Source organism: Takifugu rubripes, chromosome 22, assembly GCF_901000725.2.
Source record: "Takifugu rubripes chromosome 22, fTakRub1.2, whole genome shotgun sequence".
In the NCBI taxonomy this organism is placed as follows: domain Eukaryota; kingdom Metazoa; phylum Chordata; class Actinopteri; order Tetraodontiformes; family Tetraodontidae; genus Takifugu; species Takifugu rubripes.
This window is the reverse complement of record NC_042306.1, coordinates 6,108,882-6,126,540: the sequence shown is the minus strand read 5'-3', so window position 1 is coordinate 6,126,540 and position 17,659 is coordinate 6,108,882. Positions and strand designations below refer to the sequence as shown.

At 45.5% G+C, this 17,659-nt stretch overlaps 1 protein-coding gene across 2 annotated transcripts in view; it reads right to left on the bottom strand.

Annotated features, from left to right (window-relative positions):
• nectin4b (nectin cell adhesion molecule 4b) overlaps positions 1-8,142 on the bottom strand; it is a 22,116-nt gene extending 13,974 nt beyond the window's left edge. Inside the window, exons 1-4 of one of the 2 annotated variants that reach the window (XR_003886941.1) lie at positions 7,678-8,142; positions 5,279-5,479; positions 4,974-5,141; positions 4,363-4,641 (exon numbers count right to left, since the gene is read on the bottom strand). Coding sequence is in view for 1 of the 2 variants with exons in the window: in XM_011619555.2 (XP_011617857.1) it covers positions 4,363-4,641; positions 4,974-5,141; positions 5,279-5,479; positions 7,678-7,729 (700 nt within the window). In the remaining variant the exon portion in view is untranslated. The remainder of the gene's footprint in view (positions 1-4,362; positions 4,642-4,973; positions 5,142-5,278; positions 5,480-7,677) is intronic. The other variant, XM_011619555.2, reaches the window with a different exon arrangement.
• Between the last annotated feature and the right edge of the window lie 9,517 nt (positions 8,143-17,659).

Below are 17,659 nucleotides of genomic sequence, written 5' to 3'. Positions count from 1 at the left end.
TACTGTAAGAGCTTTCACAAAAGCCAGCATCAACGCTGAAGCGGAACCAGTCGGTGAGTCTGATTCAGATGATGAAGAAGCGGAATTCGGGATGTTGGACATTGAAATAGCGCAGCTGTTTAATTCAAATACAGAAGTTGAAAACTTTGATGGTTTTGTGGCAGAAGAATGAATATTTTGTTCAATAAATGTGTCGAAACTCACTGTTTTACTTCCGTTGTCATTTTTTACTGTATGTTTTATCATGCGCCTAATAATACGGTGCGCCTTATGTATGTTTTAAATACAGATTTAGCACCCATAACTGAGACTGCGCCTTTTATTACAGTGCGCCTTATGGTCGTGAAAATAAGGTAGTTAAGTGTGCTAAACTGACAAGCTGGTACATTTTCTGAGACTGACTAATCACTAATGGCTTGGCTCTCTTTTGCCTTGTGCCCCAAGGTGATCAAATATACTTCAATTGAATTCATCTTTATTTATTTAGTGTCTGTTACAATCAAAATTGTTTCTAGGTGCTTTACAGAACTCAAGGCATGAACCTCTACAAGCAACAACAGCAAGAAAACAGCTAGATTCAATTATTAAATAATAAATAATTGTCTTTGATAATCATGTATTACTTAAAGGCCCCGGAGGTGGATGAGATCCACCCGGAGTTCGTTAAGCTCTGGATGTTGTAGGTCTGTCGTGGTTGACACGACTCTGCAACATCGCGTTGACATTGGGGTCGGTGCCACTGGATTGGCACACCGGGGTGGTAGTCCCTCTTTTTAAGAAGGGGGGCCGGAGGGTGTGTTCCAATTATAGGGGGATCACACTCCCCAGCCTCCCTGGTAAGGTCTATTCAGGGGTATTGGAGAAGAGGGTCCGCCGGATAGTCGAACCTTGGATTCAGGAGGAGCAATGTTGTTTTCGTCCTGGGCGTGGAACGGTGGACCAGCTCTATACCCTCAGCAGGGCCTTCAAGGGTGCATGGGAGTTTGCCCAACCAGTCCACATGTGTTTTGTGGACTTGGAGAAGGCATTCAACCATGTCCCTCGGGGGGTCCTGTGGGGGGTCCTCCGAGAGTATGGGGTGTCGGGCCCTCTGATACGGGCCGTCCGCTCCCTGTATGATCGGTGTCAGAGTTTGGTCCGCATTGCTGGCAGTAAGTCAAACTCGTTTCCAGTGAGGGTTGGTCTCTGCCAGGGCTGCCCTTTGTCACCGATTCTGTTCATAACTTTTATGGACAGAATTTCTAGGTGCAGTCATGGTGTTGAGGGGGTCCGGTTTGGTGACCTCAGGATCGGGTCTCTGCTCTTTGCAGATGATGTGGTCCTGCTGACGCCATCGGCCCGTGACCTCCAACAATCACTGGATCGGTTCGCTGCCGAGTGTGAAGCGGCTGGAATGAGAATCAGCACCTCCAAATCCGAGGCCATGGTTCTCAGCTGGAAAAAGGTGGAGTGCCTTCTCCGGGTCAAGGAGGAGCTCCTGCCCCAAGTGGAGGAGTTCAAGTACCTCGGGGTCTTGTTCACAAGTGAGGGCAAAATGGAGCAGGAGATCGACAGGCGGATTGGTGCGGTGTCCGCAGTAATGCGGACTCTGCACTGGTCCGTAGTGGTGAATTTACCAGTCAATTTACCGGTCGATCTTCGTTCCTACCCTCACCTATGGTCATGAGCTTTGGGTAATGACCGAAAGAACAAGATCACGGGTACAAGCGGCCAAAATGAGCTTCCTCCGTAGGGTGGCTGGGCTCTCCCTTAGAGATAGGGTGAGAAGCTCTGCCATCCGGGAGGAGCTTGGAGTAGAGCCGCTGCTTCTCCGCGTTGAGAGGAGCCAGATGAGGTGGCTTGGGCATCTAGTCAGGATGCCCCCTGGACGCCTTCCTGGTGAGGTGTTCAGGGCATGTCCCTCCGGTAGGAGGCCCCCGGGAAGACCCAGGACACATTGGAGAGACTATGTCTCTCGACTGGTCTGGGAACACCTGGGGATCCCCCCGGATGAGCTGGAAGAAATAGCTGCTTAGGCTGCTGCCCCCGCGACCCGACTCCGGATAAGCAGTGGAAGATGGATGGTATTACTTAAAATGGCCAAATATAAAACTTTTATAGCCTTAGCAGGAGGGCACAAAAATGGTGTCTGCCCCTGGGAAAGCAACACTTCAAAAAGAAAAGTCTCTGTTGTTCCTTTTTAACCAAATGCTGCTGTTACAAAACCACAAAGGGAGTCAATAATGTAAATGTCCAAGAATTTAAGACAGTTTACAATATCAGTGGCATTAATACAGACAGAAATCGGCATGGACATGGATTTCCTAAAATCTACAATTTTTACAACATTGAGGAAAAGGTTTTTGTTGATGCACCATATAGACAGATTTGCCTCCCTATGAGCAGCCTCATCATTATTGCTAAGCCCAATGACTGTGGTATCATTAGCAACATACTCATAAGTAAACAGACTATACAGTAAATGACTAAGGCAACAACCTTGATTCACTAGTGTTAGGAACAACTTTGAACCTGCTGCCAGTTAGGAATCTGGTGATCCACTGACAGGTGAAGGCAGGTACTGTGAAGTGGATGAGCTTTTGGTGGAGGAATTCATTTATGATGGTGTTGAATTAATTTCAGCTGGGTTGAAATGTAAATTAACCGGTGAATACTTTACCATGATGGACCTGTTCAGCATTTGCAGTACTGTAGATGCTGCCCTGGTTTGTCTTCGCTGTATTTTTCCCTGGGTTATGAACAGGATCTCCTCCATTTTGACAGTTACTGCTCTCTGAACTGAATTGGACAATCCACCCTTTTCTGGCTGAGGGCCATGGTTTCAGATCAGAAGAGCTGATCTTCACCCCAGCTGCCCACGTTCAGATGTAAACTGCACCCGCGAGAGCTGACGGCCAAAAGGACATCACCCACAGAAGGCAGAGATGGATTGATTAGGCCACTGAACCTGACCCCCTGCCCCTCCCAGCAACTGATAGAAATTCTGTTCATAAAAACAATAAACAGAATCAGCGATAAACGGTTGACCTGGTGGAGTCCAACCTTCACCAGGAATGAGTGAGACTTACTGCGAGCGAACCAAGCTCACTCATACAGGTGAGAAGTCACCACATTAATGTGGCCTGTCCTCTGCTGGAGCCCTGCTGCCATGGGGCAGCTGCACCTGCTCTCCTACATCACTGAGCTCCAAGCAGCCACCAGACATCCCTGAATGTCATGTGGGGAATAATGGGCCCACTTTTCTATGACTGGCACTAAAAGCCACATTTTGGATCTTAGGTTGAACTAAGAGTGGGTCTCCCATCTCCAGTACTGGAGCACTGACCTTCCCATGAGTCTGAGGAGTGTGATCCCCCTGTAGTTAGAACACACCCTCTGGTCTCACCCTTATTTGCCACTTTACAGGCAGTATGCCAGATGTCCATGCAATGTTGCAGAGGCATGTCAACTAAGACAGCTCTGAAAGTACTTGATGAAAATCTCTTTTTCTCCTCCATGACTAAGAAGCACCAATCCCTCAATTCTCTGTCCATAAAGTCATATTGTTTGAAAGGCTTGAGAAGAACATTGAAGGGAAACTCATACAAATTGGGCTGGCATTACATTTTTCCATATATCCATAAAAGTAAAACACAAAATCAAATTTAAAGAAAAATAAAATTGGATTTAGCAATGATTACAAAATGTGTAATGACAACACTTTTATATGTGTTGTTAACAAAGAGCATCAGTATAGCCGGAAGAGTGACTGTATAACTTTAAAATTGATAACTTTTTTTAATTTTAGATGTAGGGATGTAGTCAGCCTTCTGCAACTGGACGGAGAGCATGTCCACAGCAGCTAGGATAGCTAAAATACTTGGCCACCCATTCTACTTTTAAACATTCTAGACACCACAAGTAAACCAGCACTCTGAGAACAGAGAGGTCTATTGGGATGGTATGATGCTGTCTGCTTTTCCAGAAATTATGCAGCTTGGCCTCTGACTACTGTGTGGATCAGGAGAAGGATTTGGAAATCTATTTAAAATTTTATGGGCAGCCAGTGATGAAATATAAGTACGCTCTTAAAGCACTTCTTTGTTGTTCTTGGGTATGAAGTCAATGCATATGCCACATGAAGAAAAGAACATCTGAAAAGAACATCTTTTTAATCATCACAGACAATGATTTAAGGTCTTCCCATTGCAGGGATATGTTATGACTTACTTTCACTAAGTACAACCAGAAAAAATGCAATGCTAAATAAAGATTGGCTGCAACTTTGATTCCTAACTCTCTTTAACACATTATAGCCGCATTCTGGTCTAACCGTTTTATCAGTAGTCTTGAGTGAATGTTGTCATTATGTGGCATACTTACAGTGAACAATCAGGTAGTTTGTAATCCTACGTGGCTGCTCCAGCCCAGCATGCCACACCATGCAGTCTAGCTTTTTCCCATTCATGCTACGCAACGGATGCAAAGAGTAGAAGCTAGACACAGACCCATCCTCTTTGATGCGGTCAGTGTACTGTCCCGGCAGATCAGTGTTCCAGGTAAGACGGGGGCGCGGACGGCCCACGGCTCTGCAAGAAGCGGCCACTCGAAAAGTCTGACCTTCCACCAGGACCTCAGGCTCAAGGGCAGCAATGGGTAGAACTTAAACAAAGAAGGGGAAACCAACAATCTTGGATTTGAAATTATTCATTAAGAAATTAAATATGCTTCACACAATTCATAGAGGTCAAGTGAAGTAAACTGCACAGTTGAAAGCAACTGGAAGATGTTTTACCTGTTTTGGTGGGAGATAAATAATAGTTTTGCATCAATATTTTATAAAAAATAACTGTGTGCTCTTTGATTCCATAAAGTTGGCAACACTTTATATAGTCAGTGAATTTCTTTTGGTTTAAACATCATTTCAGAAGCTCTTGTATCCTACAAGAGGTGGGAGGTGGGAGGGAGGTGGTTGGATGGGGGAGAAAACATACTCCAGACACTGAGTGTGACGCGTCTCTCAAAGTTTCCATTGGGAAAGGTGGAGATGTGGCAGGTGTATCTGCCTTCATCTGACACTTCCGTGCTGGAGATGAGCAGGGCTGAGTTTTCCATAGGAATGCTTCTTTCAAACCTGACCCGGCCTGCATAATGTCCAAACTCTGACACACAAAATGAGAAAGTGCATTTCTTGTTATTTATTAGGCTCACACAAAAATGTTTTTTGTTTAAAATCTCTTCCAAAACCACCACGTGTAGAAACTGCTCCAGCAGCCCAGAACCCTGTGCTGCAGCTTACCCGTGTGGCCATCCATGAAATGGGCAGTAATGATCTGCTCCTTGGTGCCATCAGCATGTTCCTTGAACCACGTGACTTGCACCACCTTTTCCTCCTCTTCCACCTGATAATGGCAGGGAAGCCTTGTCTCACCCTCAGCCAGTGAGTGCTGGGATGTGATGGGCTCCAATGGCTCCACAAAGACACCTTGTGCACAGGTCACTGCAGAGGGAAGTGGACCATTTAATATCTGTAGCCATTACACTGATTAATATGAAATATTTTGTTGTAATTGCAGTTAATTGTAATCCCTTTTAATTCTAAAGTTCATTTAGCATTTGGTGTTCACAATAGTAATTGAATAAATTATCAAGAAGCAATTAATATGAACAAGGCCAGAGTAGATTCCTCTGACAATATTTTTACATGACTAGATGAATTGTACTAAGGGAAATGATCTTTCATTTCAATCTATCATTTTGTATCATCAATACAGTAATGAAGCTGAAGTGATCTTATAGATGATGCACATTTATTGTCACTTCTCAGTGAAACTGGACCTCCAAACATTTGTTTCTTCCAGTTCCTCAAACAATTTTTTTTTTATTTGTATCTAATGTATTGTACATCACTGCAAATTTACTATTCTTGTACTTTGTGCAGTTAAGTAAAGCAGGTATTCTGACAGCTATTAGGTTTTAGAACCTACATTTAAGTAAAGGATTGATCAGTTCATCTACAATGTGTTTTATCTGTTTTGATATGCTGCTGTATGCAGAATTTCTACTCTACTTTTTTCAGATCTGTTGTAGGAACTGGCATGAAGACAACATCTGATCAACAGACACTTGTCTATCAGAAAGCAGAGGAAGGCTCCATAATGTATGATAATTAAAATAAAAGTGTGCAGACTGCATACAGCGAGACAACAGCAACTGTAGGCAGACAGCCACAGTGTCACCAAACCTGTTCATCTGCTTATTCATAGACAGAAAGAGATCTAATTGTAGGTAGAGGGGAGGTATTCCAGCTGTAATAGAAAAGTGCTAACAACTACCACAATAGTGTCCATAACTGTGGTCTAGCATTATTTTAGTGTTTAAAACCAAAATGTTTTCATACAGTTGTTCATGTGACCATTTCCATACTGCTTTAAGGGATTTTTGTTTTAAATAGACCTGGATCACTTAGGGATTATTTACACAATTCCTTCAGTTAAAAAAAACACACAGCAAGAAATAGATAAGAACAAGCACTAAACTAGTGCTCCACTAACCTGACTAGGATTTCAGGACAGCAACAGATAATTCAACAAATCTATTTCGCACTTGAACATTAACCATTTCTGGGGCACACACATCTTTTTCCCCCATGGTTACTGATTAATTAGCTTCTCTGCATCAGACAAATACAGGTTAATTTGAGCAACACAATGCTGCTGTACAAGCTTTTCCTGTTCATTCAGGATGTGTGTAATGTCACATGTGCTTTCACAAAACAAGGAAGTACTGCAAAGAGCAACATGGCCAAAAGAAAAAAAAAACCTTGGCCAATAAGTTCTGACTCATGTTCCCTACAAATAAGAATGCAATAGGACAACATTCTGTTATGGTGCCTCTCTCCACACCTATGGGGACAAATGAAGACACCAGCATTTCGAAAGTATGGTAACAAAAAAAGATGTGTGCAAGCTGAAGGTTTTGAGCACATGTTCGCTGTAATTGCTTGGGTTTAATGGAGCCACAGGAGAGGCAATCAGACTGGGCAATGAAGTTGGCTGGCAGCAGAATTTTAAACCTCTCAGAAAGGCATTTCTCTTCACTTGTTTAAAATTAGACCATACAATGACAATACAACAACCGACAGGTCCAGAGTGGTTGGAATATTACATCAAGAAGTCTTATTTTTAGAAGTAACCAAAGCAGCAAGTGAGGAAGTATAAACATTTTAGCTACCCTTATTAAGTATCGCGGAACCAACTACAGAATTGGGGGGAAAAAATCTGATTAAAAGATGAATAAATGGGAAACAATTGTAATGAACATCTCGCATTGCAACTACAAGAGGCTTCCATGACCATGTGGTCCTTCTACATTGCTGCAAATATAAAAGACAAACGGCATATCCTCTACAAATAAATATAACGCTCATAGGGGAAATAAGTAAGTAAAAAACTTATAGTCAAAGGCATAAATTTACCATTTACCATATATTTAACTTTATATCTAAAGTTGCCTGTCTATTATTATTTTTTAAATATAATATAGTAATGACATCGATAAAAACTAAACTAGCGTGGTTACCGTAAGTGACGCTATATTCTACATAGTTTTTACTTGTTTTTGTCATAAAAGAAGTCCTCTGTACTTTTTTTTTCGATTTATTTTATTGTATATTTATGGAAAATAAAGAGAACTCACCAACAAGTAGAAGCATTCCCAAACCCTGTGCGATTTGCCGGGTCTCCTTCATCTTTATACAAACACCGAATGCAGCAGCGTCTTCCAGGTTATGTTATTAAGCTTTTTATTACCGAACTCTATGGTGAATTTAGAGCATGATCCCAAGGATCCTTTCCTCATCAGCTCGGGCATATAACAACAGTGGCCCACTGTGGAGCGCTCATGCAGGCTGGAGATGGTTTGGTAGAAATTACAAAATGCATGAACTTTATTTCCAACGCATTTTGCTGCGGGTAAAAGCGGCAACCCCCCGCGAATCACAGTATGAAGCCAGCTTCTAAAGACTAAGTTGGCTCCAAAATGAAGAATAAAGTGTGTGATTTTTTGCCAAATAAATCTGGAGCTTCCTTCACGGACAAACCAGCCGACCACAAGCTCTGGTTTCACGTAAAACAAACGCCTTCTGTCCCACATAGGGCCGCCCACACGGAAACAGCGCCGTCTTTTGTTCAGGTAACGGCTCAGTCCGTGTGTGCGTGCGTGCGTGTGTGTTGGGGGATGGGGTTAACCTTTAGACCAGGGGTCTCAAGCTCGCGGGCCAACTGCGGCCCCCGGGACGATAGTTTGTGGAACCCACCTTAATATGAAAGTCATATGAATGGCACTTTACAGTGTTGTGTGTGGAGCTGAACGAACCCACCAATCACGGTGGGGTATATGGCTCTTCGGGGCGGGACATCGGCCGAGCTTGTTGCGAACTCTTGACATTACGCCTCGAAGAGAGGAGGCGTTCCATGGTGGAGGGAAGACGCTTTGCATGTGGAGAGGAGGTGCTTTGCAGAGCTCTGCCGCTTTTTCTAAACACGGAACTTTGTCTTGTATAAAGTCGCTTCACAGCAAATTTTACAAATCAGCCGCTTGTGCAATTGTCACATTTTAGGCTATCTAACTGGCGGCACCACTAATGTCCATCACTCTGTCGCCGCCAATGAAATAGCGGCGCAACAAAACGTGAAGTAATTGAAGTAATTGGTAGGGACTATTTTGTATTCCCCAAACATTGAGTCTGTCTTCGGGGAATCATTTCACTGACCTGTTCGGAATCAGCAATCAGCCCGATATTTAAGCTCCTGCCTCCCGGTCGCTCTCTGCCAGATTGTCTTCTATTGTCTTAAAGCGCCTTGAAACAATTTTGATTGTATAAGACGCTATATAAATAAAGATTGATTTGATTTGATTTTGATTTGTCTTCTAACATTCATGCGAGTCATTCCAATGTTCCATTCATGTTCAAAAAGTTAAAGGTTAAAGAACTGTTAATACAGACTTTTGAAACTGAATAATAATTAGATAAATAGATTAATCAGCAACTATGTGTCTTCAGTCTTCTATATCTGCTGTATTATTATCATTATTATTGTTATTGTTGTTAGTGATTGAGCGATTTATTTTCTTATTCCTTCTTAAGTTGTTTATTTATTTTTCAGCTTATTTTGTGTTAAGAAATTTTTTAAAAATTTATTTGAGAACATTGGAATGTTTTTATCAGAGCTTTTCTTGTGGAAAACCTGATGCGGCCCATCCTCTCCCAGACTGCCTCCAGCGGCCCCCAGGAAAACTGAGTTTGAGACCACTGCTTTCTTTAGATCATTTAGATCATTCATTCTCTAGACTTTACATTTATCCATCCACCATCCGTCCATTGTGTGACTTGGCCTATCTCATTGAGGCCACAGCAGATAGATTCTTGTGTCACTCCTGGGAGCCTGCGGGAAAACAGTTGCTCAAGTGATTCCATTAATCGAGGGTAGCTCTTCAACATACCATAAAACAGGTTGATCTATATAAATTGGCATACATGGTAGCCTGATGCATCTACACGTGTTATGGATGGACGGCTCTAAGAAAAACTTGCTGTGCAGAAAATTCATGGACACCAGGGGCTCAACAATCATCACGTGATGTACTGAGAACACAACAAATGGAGCCTCTTATCTCCATACTGCTTCCAGAGAGGCCCTGGAAAAGAATCACATTGGACCTCTGACTGAAAACAAAGCCGTTATCTGGTGATCTCAGTCCACTCCTCCAGGTTCCTGAAAATATGGCACCTGCCCTCAGTTATAAGCACACAGGTCATCCAAAAACTCAAAGCGGTCTTTGCCATGTTTAGCATCCCTGATGAAATGGTCAACGATAATGGACCCCCAGTCTCAAGTGCAAAGTTTAACAAGTTTGCCAGACAAGTCGTCTTCAGGCACTTCACATTGAGCCCTCATCACTCGCTACGCAGAAAGAGTCATGCAGACTGCGAAGAAAATCCTTAAGCAGGGTGATCCCTCTAGTGACCTATGGCCTTTGGGGGAAGGGAAACATAAAATAACATAGCAAAGTTGTGTTTATGTGTATATATATATAAGGTGGTGGCAAGGTGGTTGGTGCCTGTCGTGGCAGCAATGCCCGAACCCGCTGGTGGACACCAACGGTGAGGGATGCCATCAAGCTGAAGAAGGAGTCGTATCAGGCCTTACTGGCCTGTGGGACTCCTGAGGCAGCAGATAGGTACCGGCAGGCCAAGCGGAATGCAGCTACGGCTGTTGCCGAGGCAAAGACCCGGGCATGGGAAGAGTTCAGTGAGGCCATGGAGAACGACTTTCGGACAGCCTCGAAAAGGTTCTGGACCACCATCAGGCGTCTGAGGAAGGGGAAGCAGTGCACTGTCAACACTGTGTATAGTGGTGATGGTATGCTGCTGACCTCAACTCGGGATGTTGTGGATCGGTGGAAGGAATACTTCGAGGACCTCCTCAATCCCACCAACACGCCTTCCAGTGAGGAAGTAGGGCCTGGGGCCTCTCGTATCTCCGGGGCTGAATTTGCCGAGGTAGTCAAAGTTCAAGAGTTCCTTAAGGCTCTGGATGTTGTAGGGCTGTCGTGGTTGACTCGATTCTGCAACATCACCTGGACATCGGGGGAGGTGCCACTGGATTGGCACACCGGGGTGGTAGTCCCTCTTTTTAAGAAGGGGGACCAGAGGGTGTGTTCCAACTCACACTCCTCAGCCTCCCTGGTAAGGTCTATTCAAGGGTACTGGAGAGGAGGGTCCGTCGGATAGTCAAACCTTAGATTCAGGAAGAGCAATGTGGTTTTCGTCCTGGGCGTGGAACAGTGGACCAGTTCTACACCCTCAGCAGGGTCTTCGAGGGTGCATGGGAGTTTGCCCAACCAGTCCACATGTGTTTTGTGGACTTGGAGAAGGCATTCGACCGTGTCCCTCGAGGGGTCCTGTGGGAGGTCCTCCGAGAGTATGGGGTGTCGGGCCCGCTGATACGCTCCCTGTACGATTGGTGTCAGAGTTTGGTCCGCATTGCTGGCAGTAAGTCGAACTCGTTTCCGGTGAGGGTTGGTCTCCGCCAGGGCTGCCCTTTGTCACCGATGGGTGGTGGGTTCGTTCTGTTCATAATTTTTATGGACAGAATTTCTAGGTCCAGTCATGGTGTTGAGGGGGTCCGGTTTGGTGACCTCAGGATCGGGTCTCTGCTTTTTGCAGATCTTTTAAAAAAAATCAATCAATCTTTATTTATATAGTGTCTTACACAATTAAAATTGTTTCAAGGCGCTTTCCAGAATCCCAGGGCCTAACCCCAGACAAGCAACAGTGGCAAGGAAAAACTCCCCTTTAACAGGAAGAAACCTTGAGCAGGACCAGGCTCATGTAGGGGGACCCTCCTGCTGATGGCCGGCTGGGTAAAGAGAGAAGAGAGGAGAGGAGAGGAGAGGAGAGGAGAGGAGAGGAGAGGAGAGGAGAGGAGAGGAGAGGAGAGGCACAGAAACACACACAAAAATACACTATACAATGGGTCAGCGGGGCCGGAGGTCGTCATGCAGCTCCGAAGGCGGCGATACCTGAAAATAAATAGAGAGGGGAGCGGGGGGGGAAGCAGAAAAACTACACAGGAATCATCATAACTAGTCTGCTTGATGAGGAGGAGGAAAGGAGAGAAAAGGAGAGGAGAGGAAACCATGACCGAGTGGGGTGACAGAGGCCTGTCAGGTGATCATGTTTCCGGACCCCGGCAGCCTTGGCCTATAACAGCATAACTAAGATGTGACCTAACGATTAGACGACCCCCTAAGTATGATAATTTGTCTATCTATGATAGTAACTGGAACTACAGAATTAACAACAATAAGCTTTTTCAAAGAGGTAGGTTTTAAGTTTGATCTTAAAAGTAGCAATGGAGTCAGCCTCCCGTACCTGGACAGGGAGCTGGTTCCATAGCAGGGGGGCCTGGTAGCTAAATGCTCGGCCCCCCATTCTACTCCTAGAAACTCTGGGAACCACAAGTAGACCAGCATTCTGAGAGCGGAGCGGTCTATTGGGCTGATAAGGTATCACTAGCTCCTCCAGGTAGGATGGAGCTAGGCCTCTGAGGACCTCGTAGGTCAAAAGAAGGGTTTTAAAAATTATTCTAAATTTAACGGGCAGCCAATGAAGCGACGCCATTACAGGAGTTATGTGATCTCTTTTGTCAATACCTGTCAGAACTCTGGCTGCAGCATTTTGGATCAGCTGGAGGCTTCTTAAAGAGTTGTTTGGACACCCTGATAATAAAGAATTACAGTAATCCAGCCTGGAAGTAACAAAAGCATGAATTAACTTTTCAGCATCATGCCGCGTCAGTAGCTTCCTGATCTTTGTGATGTTCCTCAGGTGAAAAAAGGCACTTCTAGAGACTAATTTAATGTGTGAGTTGAAGGAGAGATTTTGATCAAAAGGAGAGATTTTGATCAAAGATGATGTGGTCCTGTTGGCGACATCGGCCCGTGACCTCCACCTATCACTGGATCGGTTCGCCACCGCATGTGAAGTGGCTGGGATGAAAATCAGCACCTCCAAATCCGAGGCCATGGTTCTCAACTGGAAAAAGGTGGAGTGCCTTCTCCGGGTCAAGGAGGAGATCCTGCCCCAAGTGGAGGAGTTCAAGTACCTCGGGGTCTTGTTCACGAGTGAGGGAAGAATGGAGCAGGAGGACGACAGGCGGATCGGTGTGGCATCCACAGTAATGCGGACTCTGCACCGGTCCGTAGTGGTGAATTTACCAGTCAATTTACCGGTCGATCTTCGTTCCTACCCTCACCTATGGTCATGAGCTTTGGGTAATGACCGAAAGAACAAGATCACGGGTACAAGCGGCTGAAATAAGCTTCCTCCGTAGGGTGGCTGGGCTCTCCCTTAGAGATAGGGTGAGAAGCTCTGCCATCCGGGAGGAGCTGGGAGTAGAGTCGCTGCTCCTCCGCGTTGAGAGGAGCCAGATGGGGTGGCTTGGGCATCTCGTCAGGATGCCCCCTGGACGCCTCCCTGGTGAGGTGTTCAGGGCATGTCCCTCCGGTAGGAGACCCCCGGGGAGACCCAGGACACGTCGGAGAGACTATGTCTCTCGACTGGCCTGGGAACGCCTGGGGATCCCTCCGGATGAGCTGGAGGAGGTAGCTGGGGAGAGGGAAGTCTGGGCTTCTCTCCTTAGGCTGCTGCCCCCGCGACCCGACCCCGGATAAGCGGTAGAGGATGGATGGATGGATGGATGAATATCACAATTAAGTGTGGACTGTTAAATGTTAGATCTCTTTTGTGTAAATCCCTGTTAGTACACGACCTGATAACGCATCATCATATTGATTTATTTTGTCTTACTGAGACCTGGCTTCAGGAGTAGGAGTATGTTAGCTTAAATGAATCTTCTACTCCTACCCATCTTAATTATCATATTCCTTGTGTTACTGGTCGAGGAGGGGGAGTGGCAGCAATCTATCACTCCAAGTTATTAATTAATCCTAGACCAAAATATGGCTCCAGTTCATTTGAAAGCCTGACTGTTGGCATCACACATCTGAACTGGAAAGGAGAAAAGCCACTTCTGTATGTAATTGTATATCGGCCCCCTGCTGGGCCACATTCAGAGTTCCTGTCTGAGTTCTCTGATTTCTTATCTGACTTGGTCCTTAGAACAGACAAAGTCATTATCATTGGAGACTTTAATATCCATGTAGATGTTGTAAATGACAGCTTTAGAAATGGCTTCATTTCATTACTTGAGTCAGTTGGTTTCCTCCAGCAGATAAACCAACCACACCCTAGATCTAGTGCTGACTTATGGTGTTGAGGTAAAACATGTGTCAGTGTTCCCTCAGAACCCACTCCTGTCAGACCATTCTTTGATCACTTTTACATTTATGATTAAGGATTCTTCTATGCTCAGAGCACAGTCTTACTATAGCAGATGTCTTTCAGATAATGCTGTAGCTGAGTTTAAGGAAGCGATCCCTGTGCTAATCCCAGGACCACCGTGTGTTTCCCGAGGGATCATTCATGATAATCTTAGCCCTGCTGAGGTTGACTATTGCTGAAGGTGCAGCAACCTCACTGAGAATCACGCTTGATTCTGTTGCCCCCCTGAAAAAGAAAATAGTCAATCAGAGGAGGTGTGCCCCCTGGTATAATTCACATATCAGGACCCTCAAGCAGAAAGCGCAAAGACTGGAAAGGAAGTGGCATTCTTGTAAAATAGACAGCTATCATGTAGCCTGGAAAGACTGTCTATTAGTTTACAAAAAGGCCCTCCGTAAGGCTAGAACAGCTTGTTTTTCTTCTTTAATTGAAGAAAACGAGAACAACCCCAGGTTTCTTTTCAGCACTGTGGCCAAATTAACCAAGAGTCACAGTGTTTTAGATCCACGTATCCCTTCTTCCCTTAGTGGTGAAGACTTCATGAGCTTCTTCACTGATAAAGTTCTAGCTATCAGAGAGAAAGCTAACCAGGCCATCCCTACAACTGGCCCATCACCAGATGTGCTGACTGTGAAAACATACAGGTTCTCCAACGTGCCCTTAAACTCCTTCAGCCCTATATATTTTTCTGAGGTGTCTTCGCTAATTCAGAAATCCATGACCACCACGTGTCTTTTAGATCCCAGCCCAACGCACCTGTTGAAGGATGTTTTACAAGTGATAGGCAGATCTATCCTGGACCAGATCAGTTGTTTTTTAGTGACAGGGTATGTACCCAGGTCCTACAAGGTGGCAGTGATTAAGCCGTTGCTTAAAAAACCATCACTGGATGCCGATGTGTTAGCAAATTACAGGCCGATATGCAACCTTCCTTTTATCTCTAAAATTCTTGAGAAGGTTGTGGTGACTCAGTTACTGGAGCACCTGCAGAGGAACAGCCTGTTTGAGATGTTTCAGTCAGGCTTTAGAGCTCATCACAGCACAGAAACAGCACTTCTTAAAGTTACTAATGATTTTCTTATAGCTTCAGATCATGGACTGGTATCTATGCAGTTTCTGCTGGATCTCAGTGCTGCTTTTGATACAGTTGATCACAGCATCCTGTTACATAGACTGGAACATGTGATTGGGATTAAAGGGACAGCACTAGACTGGTTGAGATCATATTTATCTGATAGATACCAGTTTGCTCATGTCCATGGTGTTCCCTCCCCATACAGTAGGGTTAGCCATGGAGTTCCTCAAGGTTCTGTACTTGGACCAATCCTCTTCACCTTGTACATGCTTCCCTTAGGGAACATTATTCGGCAGCATGGGATAAATTTTCATTGTTATGCTGACACTCAGCTTTATTTATCCATGAAAACCAGAGGAGACAGAGCAGTTAGTGAAGCTTCAAACCTGTCTTAAAGACATAAAGTCCTGGATGTCTTCAAATTTGCTCCTCCTAAACTCAGGAAAAACTGAGGTCACGGTGTTTGGTCCTGAACCTCTCAGGGATAGATTAGATCACATGATCACTCTAGATGGTATCTCATTAACATCTAGTCTCTCTGTGAGGAATCTAGGAGTAACTTTTGATCAAAATCTCTCCTTCAACTCACACATTAAATTAGTCTCTAGAGGTGCCTTTTTTCACCCGAGGAACATCACAAAGATTAGGAAACTACTGATGCAGCATGATGCTGAAAAGTTAATTCATGCTTTTGTTACTTCTAGGCTGGACTATTGTAATTCTTTATTATCAGGGTGTCCAAACAACTCTTTAAGAAGCCTCCAGCTGATCCAAAAGGTATTGACAAAAGAGATCACATGACTCCTATAATGGCGTCTCTTCATTGGCTGCCCGTTAAATTTAGAATAATTTTTAAAACCCTTCTTTTGACCTACAAGGTCCTCAGAGGCCTAGCCCCATCCTACCTGGAGGAGCTAGTGATACCTTACCAGCCCAATAGACCACTCCGCTCTCAGAATGCTGGTCTACTTGTGGTTCCCAGAGTTTCTAGGAGTAGAATGGGGGGCGAGCATTTAGCTACCAGGCCCCCCTGCTATGGAACCAGCTCCCTGTCCAGGTACGGGAGGCTGACTCCTTCGCTACTTTTAAGATCAAACTTAAAACCTACCTCTTTGAAAAAGCTTATTGTTACTAATTCTGTAGTTCCAGTTACTATTATAGACAGACAAATTATCATACTTAGGGGGTCGTCTAATCATTAGGTTAGGGGTCCGGAAACATGATCACCTGACAGGCCTCTGTCACCCCACTGGGTCATGGTTTCCTCTCCTCTCCTCTCCTCTCCTCTCCTCTCCTTTCCTCCTCCTCATCAAATAGACTAGTTATGCTGATTCTTGTGTAGTTTTTCTGCTTCTCCCCCGCCTTCTCTATTCATTTACAGGTATCGCCGCCTTCGGAGCTGCATGATGACCTCCGGCCCCGCTGTATAAATAGTGTATTTTAATGTGTGTTTCGGTGCTCTGTGCCCGTCCTCTTCTCTTCTCTTCTCTTCTCTTCTCTTCTCTTCTCTTCTCTTCTCTTCTCTTCTCTTCTCTTCTCTTCTCTTCTCTTCTCTTCTCTGAGTGAGACGTGTGAGAGCGGAGGAGCGAGCGAGCGAGTGGAAAACCGTGCAAAAGCGCTTTTTTTCCTATTCTTTCTTGTGTGCGAGTGAATGCTAGATAATATAGTTTAATTTATTGTGGTGTTTGCAAGTTTGTATTAGTTTATCGAGTGTTTGTGTGGGTGTGTGAGGCGGCCGACCGCGCGCGGTCGTCATGGCGGCCAACGCCGGTTTAACCGGCTTGAGTCGGAAGCACGGAGTCAAGGTGGGTGCGGGCTCCGTGCTTAATGTGGAGGAGGTGGCGCTGGCTGTGGGCCAAAAAATTGGCCACAGCTCAATCAAATCCGCCGCCCGCATGAATAGGGCGGTGGTGTTGTTCCTGGCCAAGGTGGAGCAGGTAAATATGTTGGTGGAGACGGGGATCACCGTGGGCGGACAGTTCGTCCAGGTAACTCCGCTAACACAGCCGGCGGCACGGATTACACTGTCCAATGTGCCGCCGTTCATCAGCGATGAGTTCCTGGTACGGGAGCTGTCTCGGCATGGGAAAGTGGTCTCTCCCATCCGAAAAATGTTGTCTGGCTGTAAGTCACCGCTGCTGAGACACGTAGTGTCTCACCGCAGGCAGGTGCACATGATCCTCAACAATAGGGCGGAGGAATTTAATTATCGTTTCATCGTTCGGGTAGACGATTTTGATTATACCCTTTTTGCAACTTCTTCCGCCCTCAAGTGCTTTAACTGTAATGAGGAGGGTCATCTCGCCAGGGCTTGTCCGAACCGCGTGGCCTCGGACACGCAGGCGGCGGAGCCCGCCGCTCCCGCGCCCGTGGCGCCTCCGGCCCCGCGGCCCGTTCCGGCGGCGAGGCGTCGGTGGCTCAGCGCGGAGGAGGGCCCCGCTGCCCCGGACGGAGCGACAGCAGAGTCACAGATGGAGGAGAAGCGGGACGAGTGTGTGCGTGAGAGTGAGGTGAGTGGAGAGAGCGAGATTGTGGAGATGGTGGTAGAAATGAATGGTGAGAGTGGTGAATCAGGGGGGAAGGTGGATTTAACTGGGGAGGTGTGTGATCTGAGTGGTGTGATGAGTGAGGTGGTGTGTGATTCAAATGAACTGGGGGGAAAAGGTGAGGTGATGGGTGAAACAGGTGAACTGGGT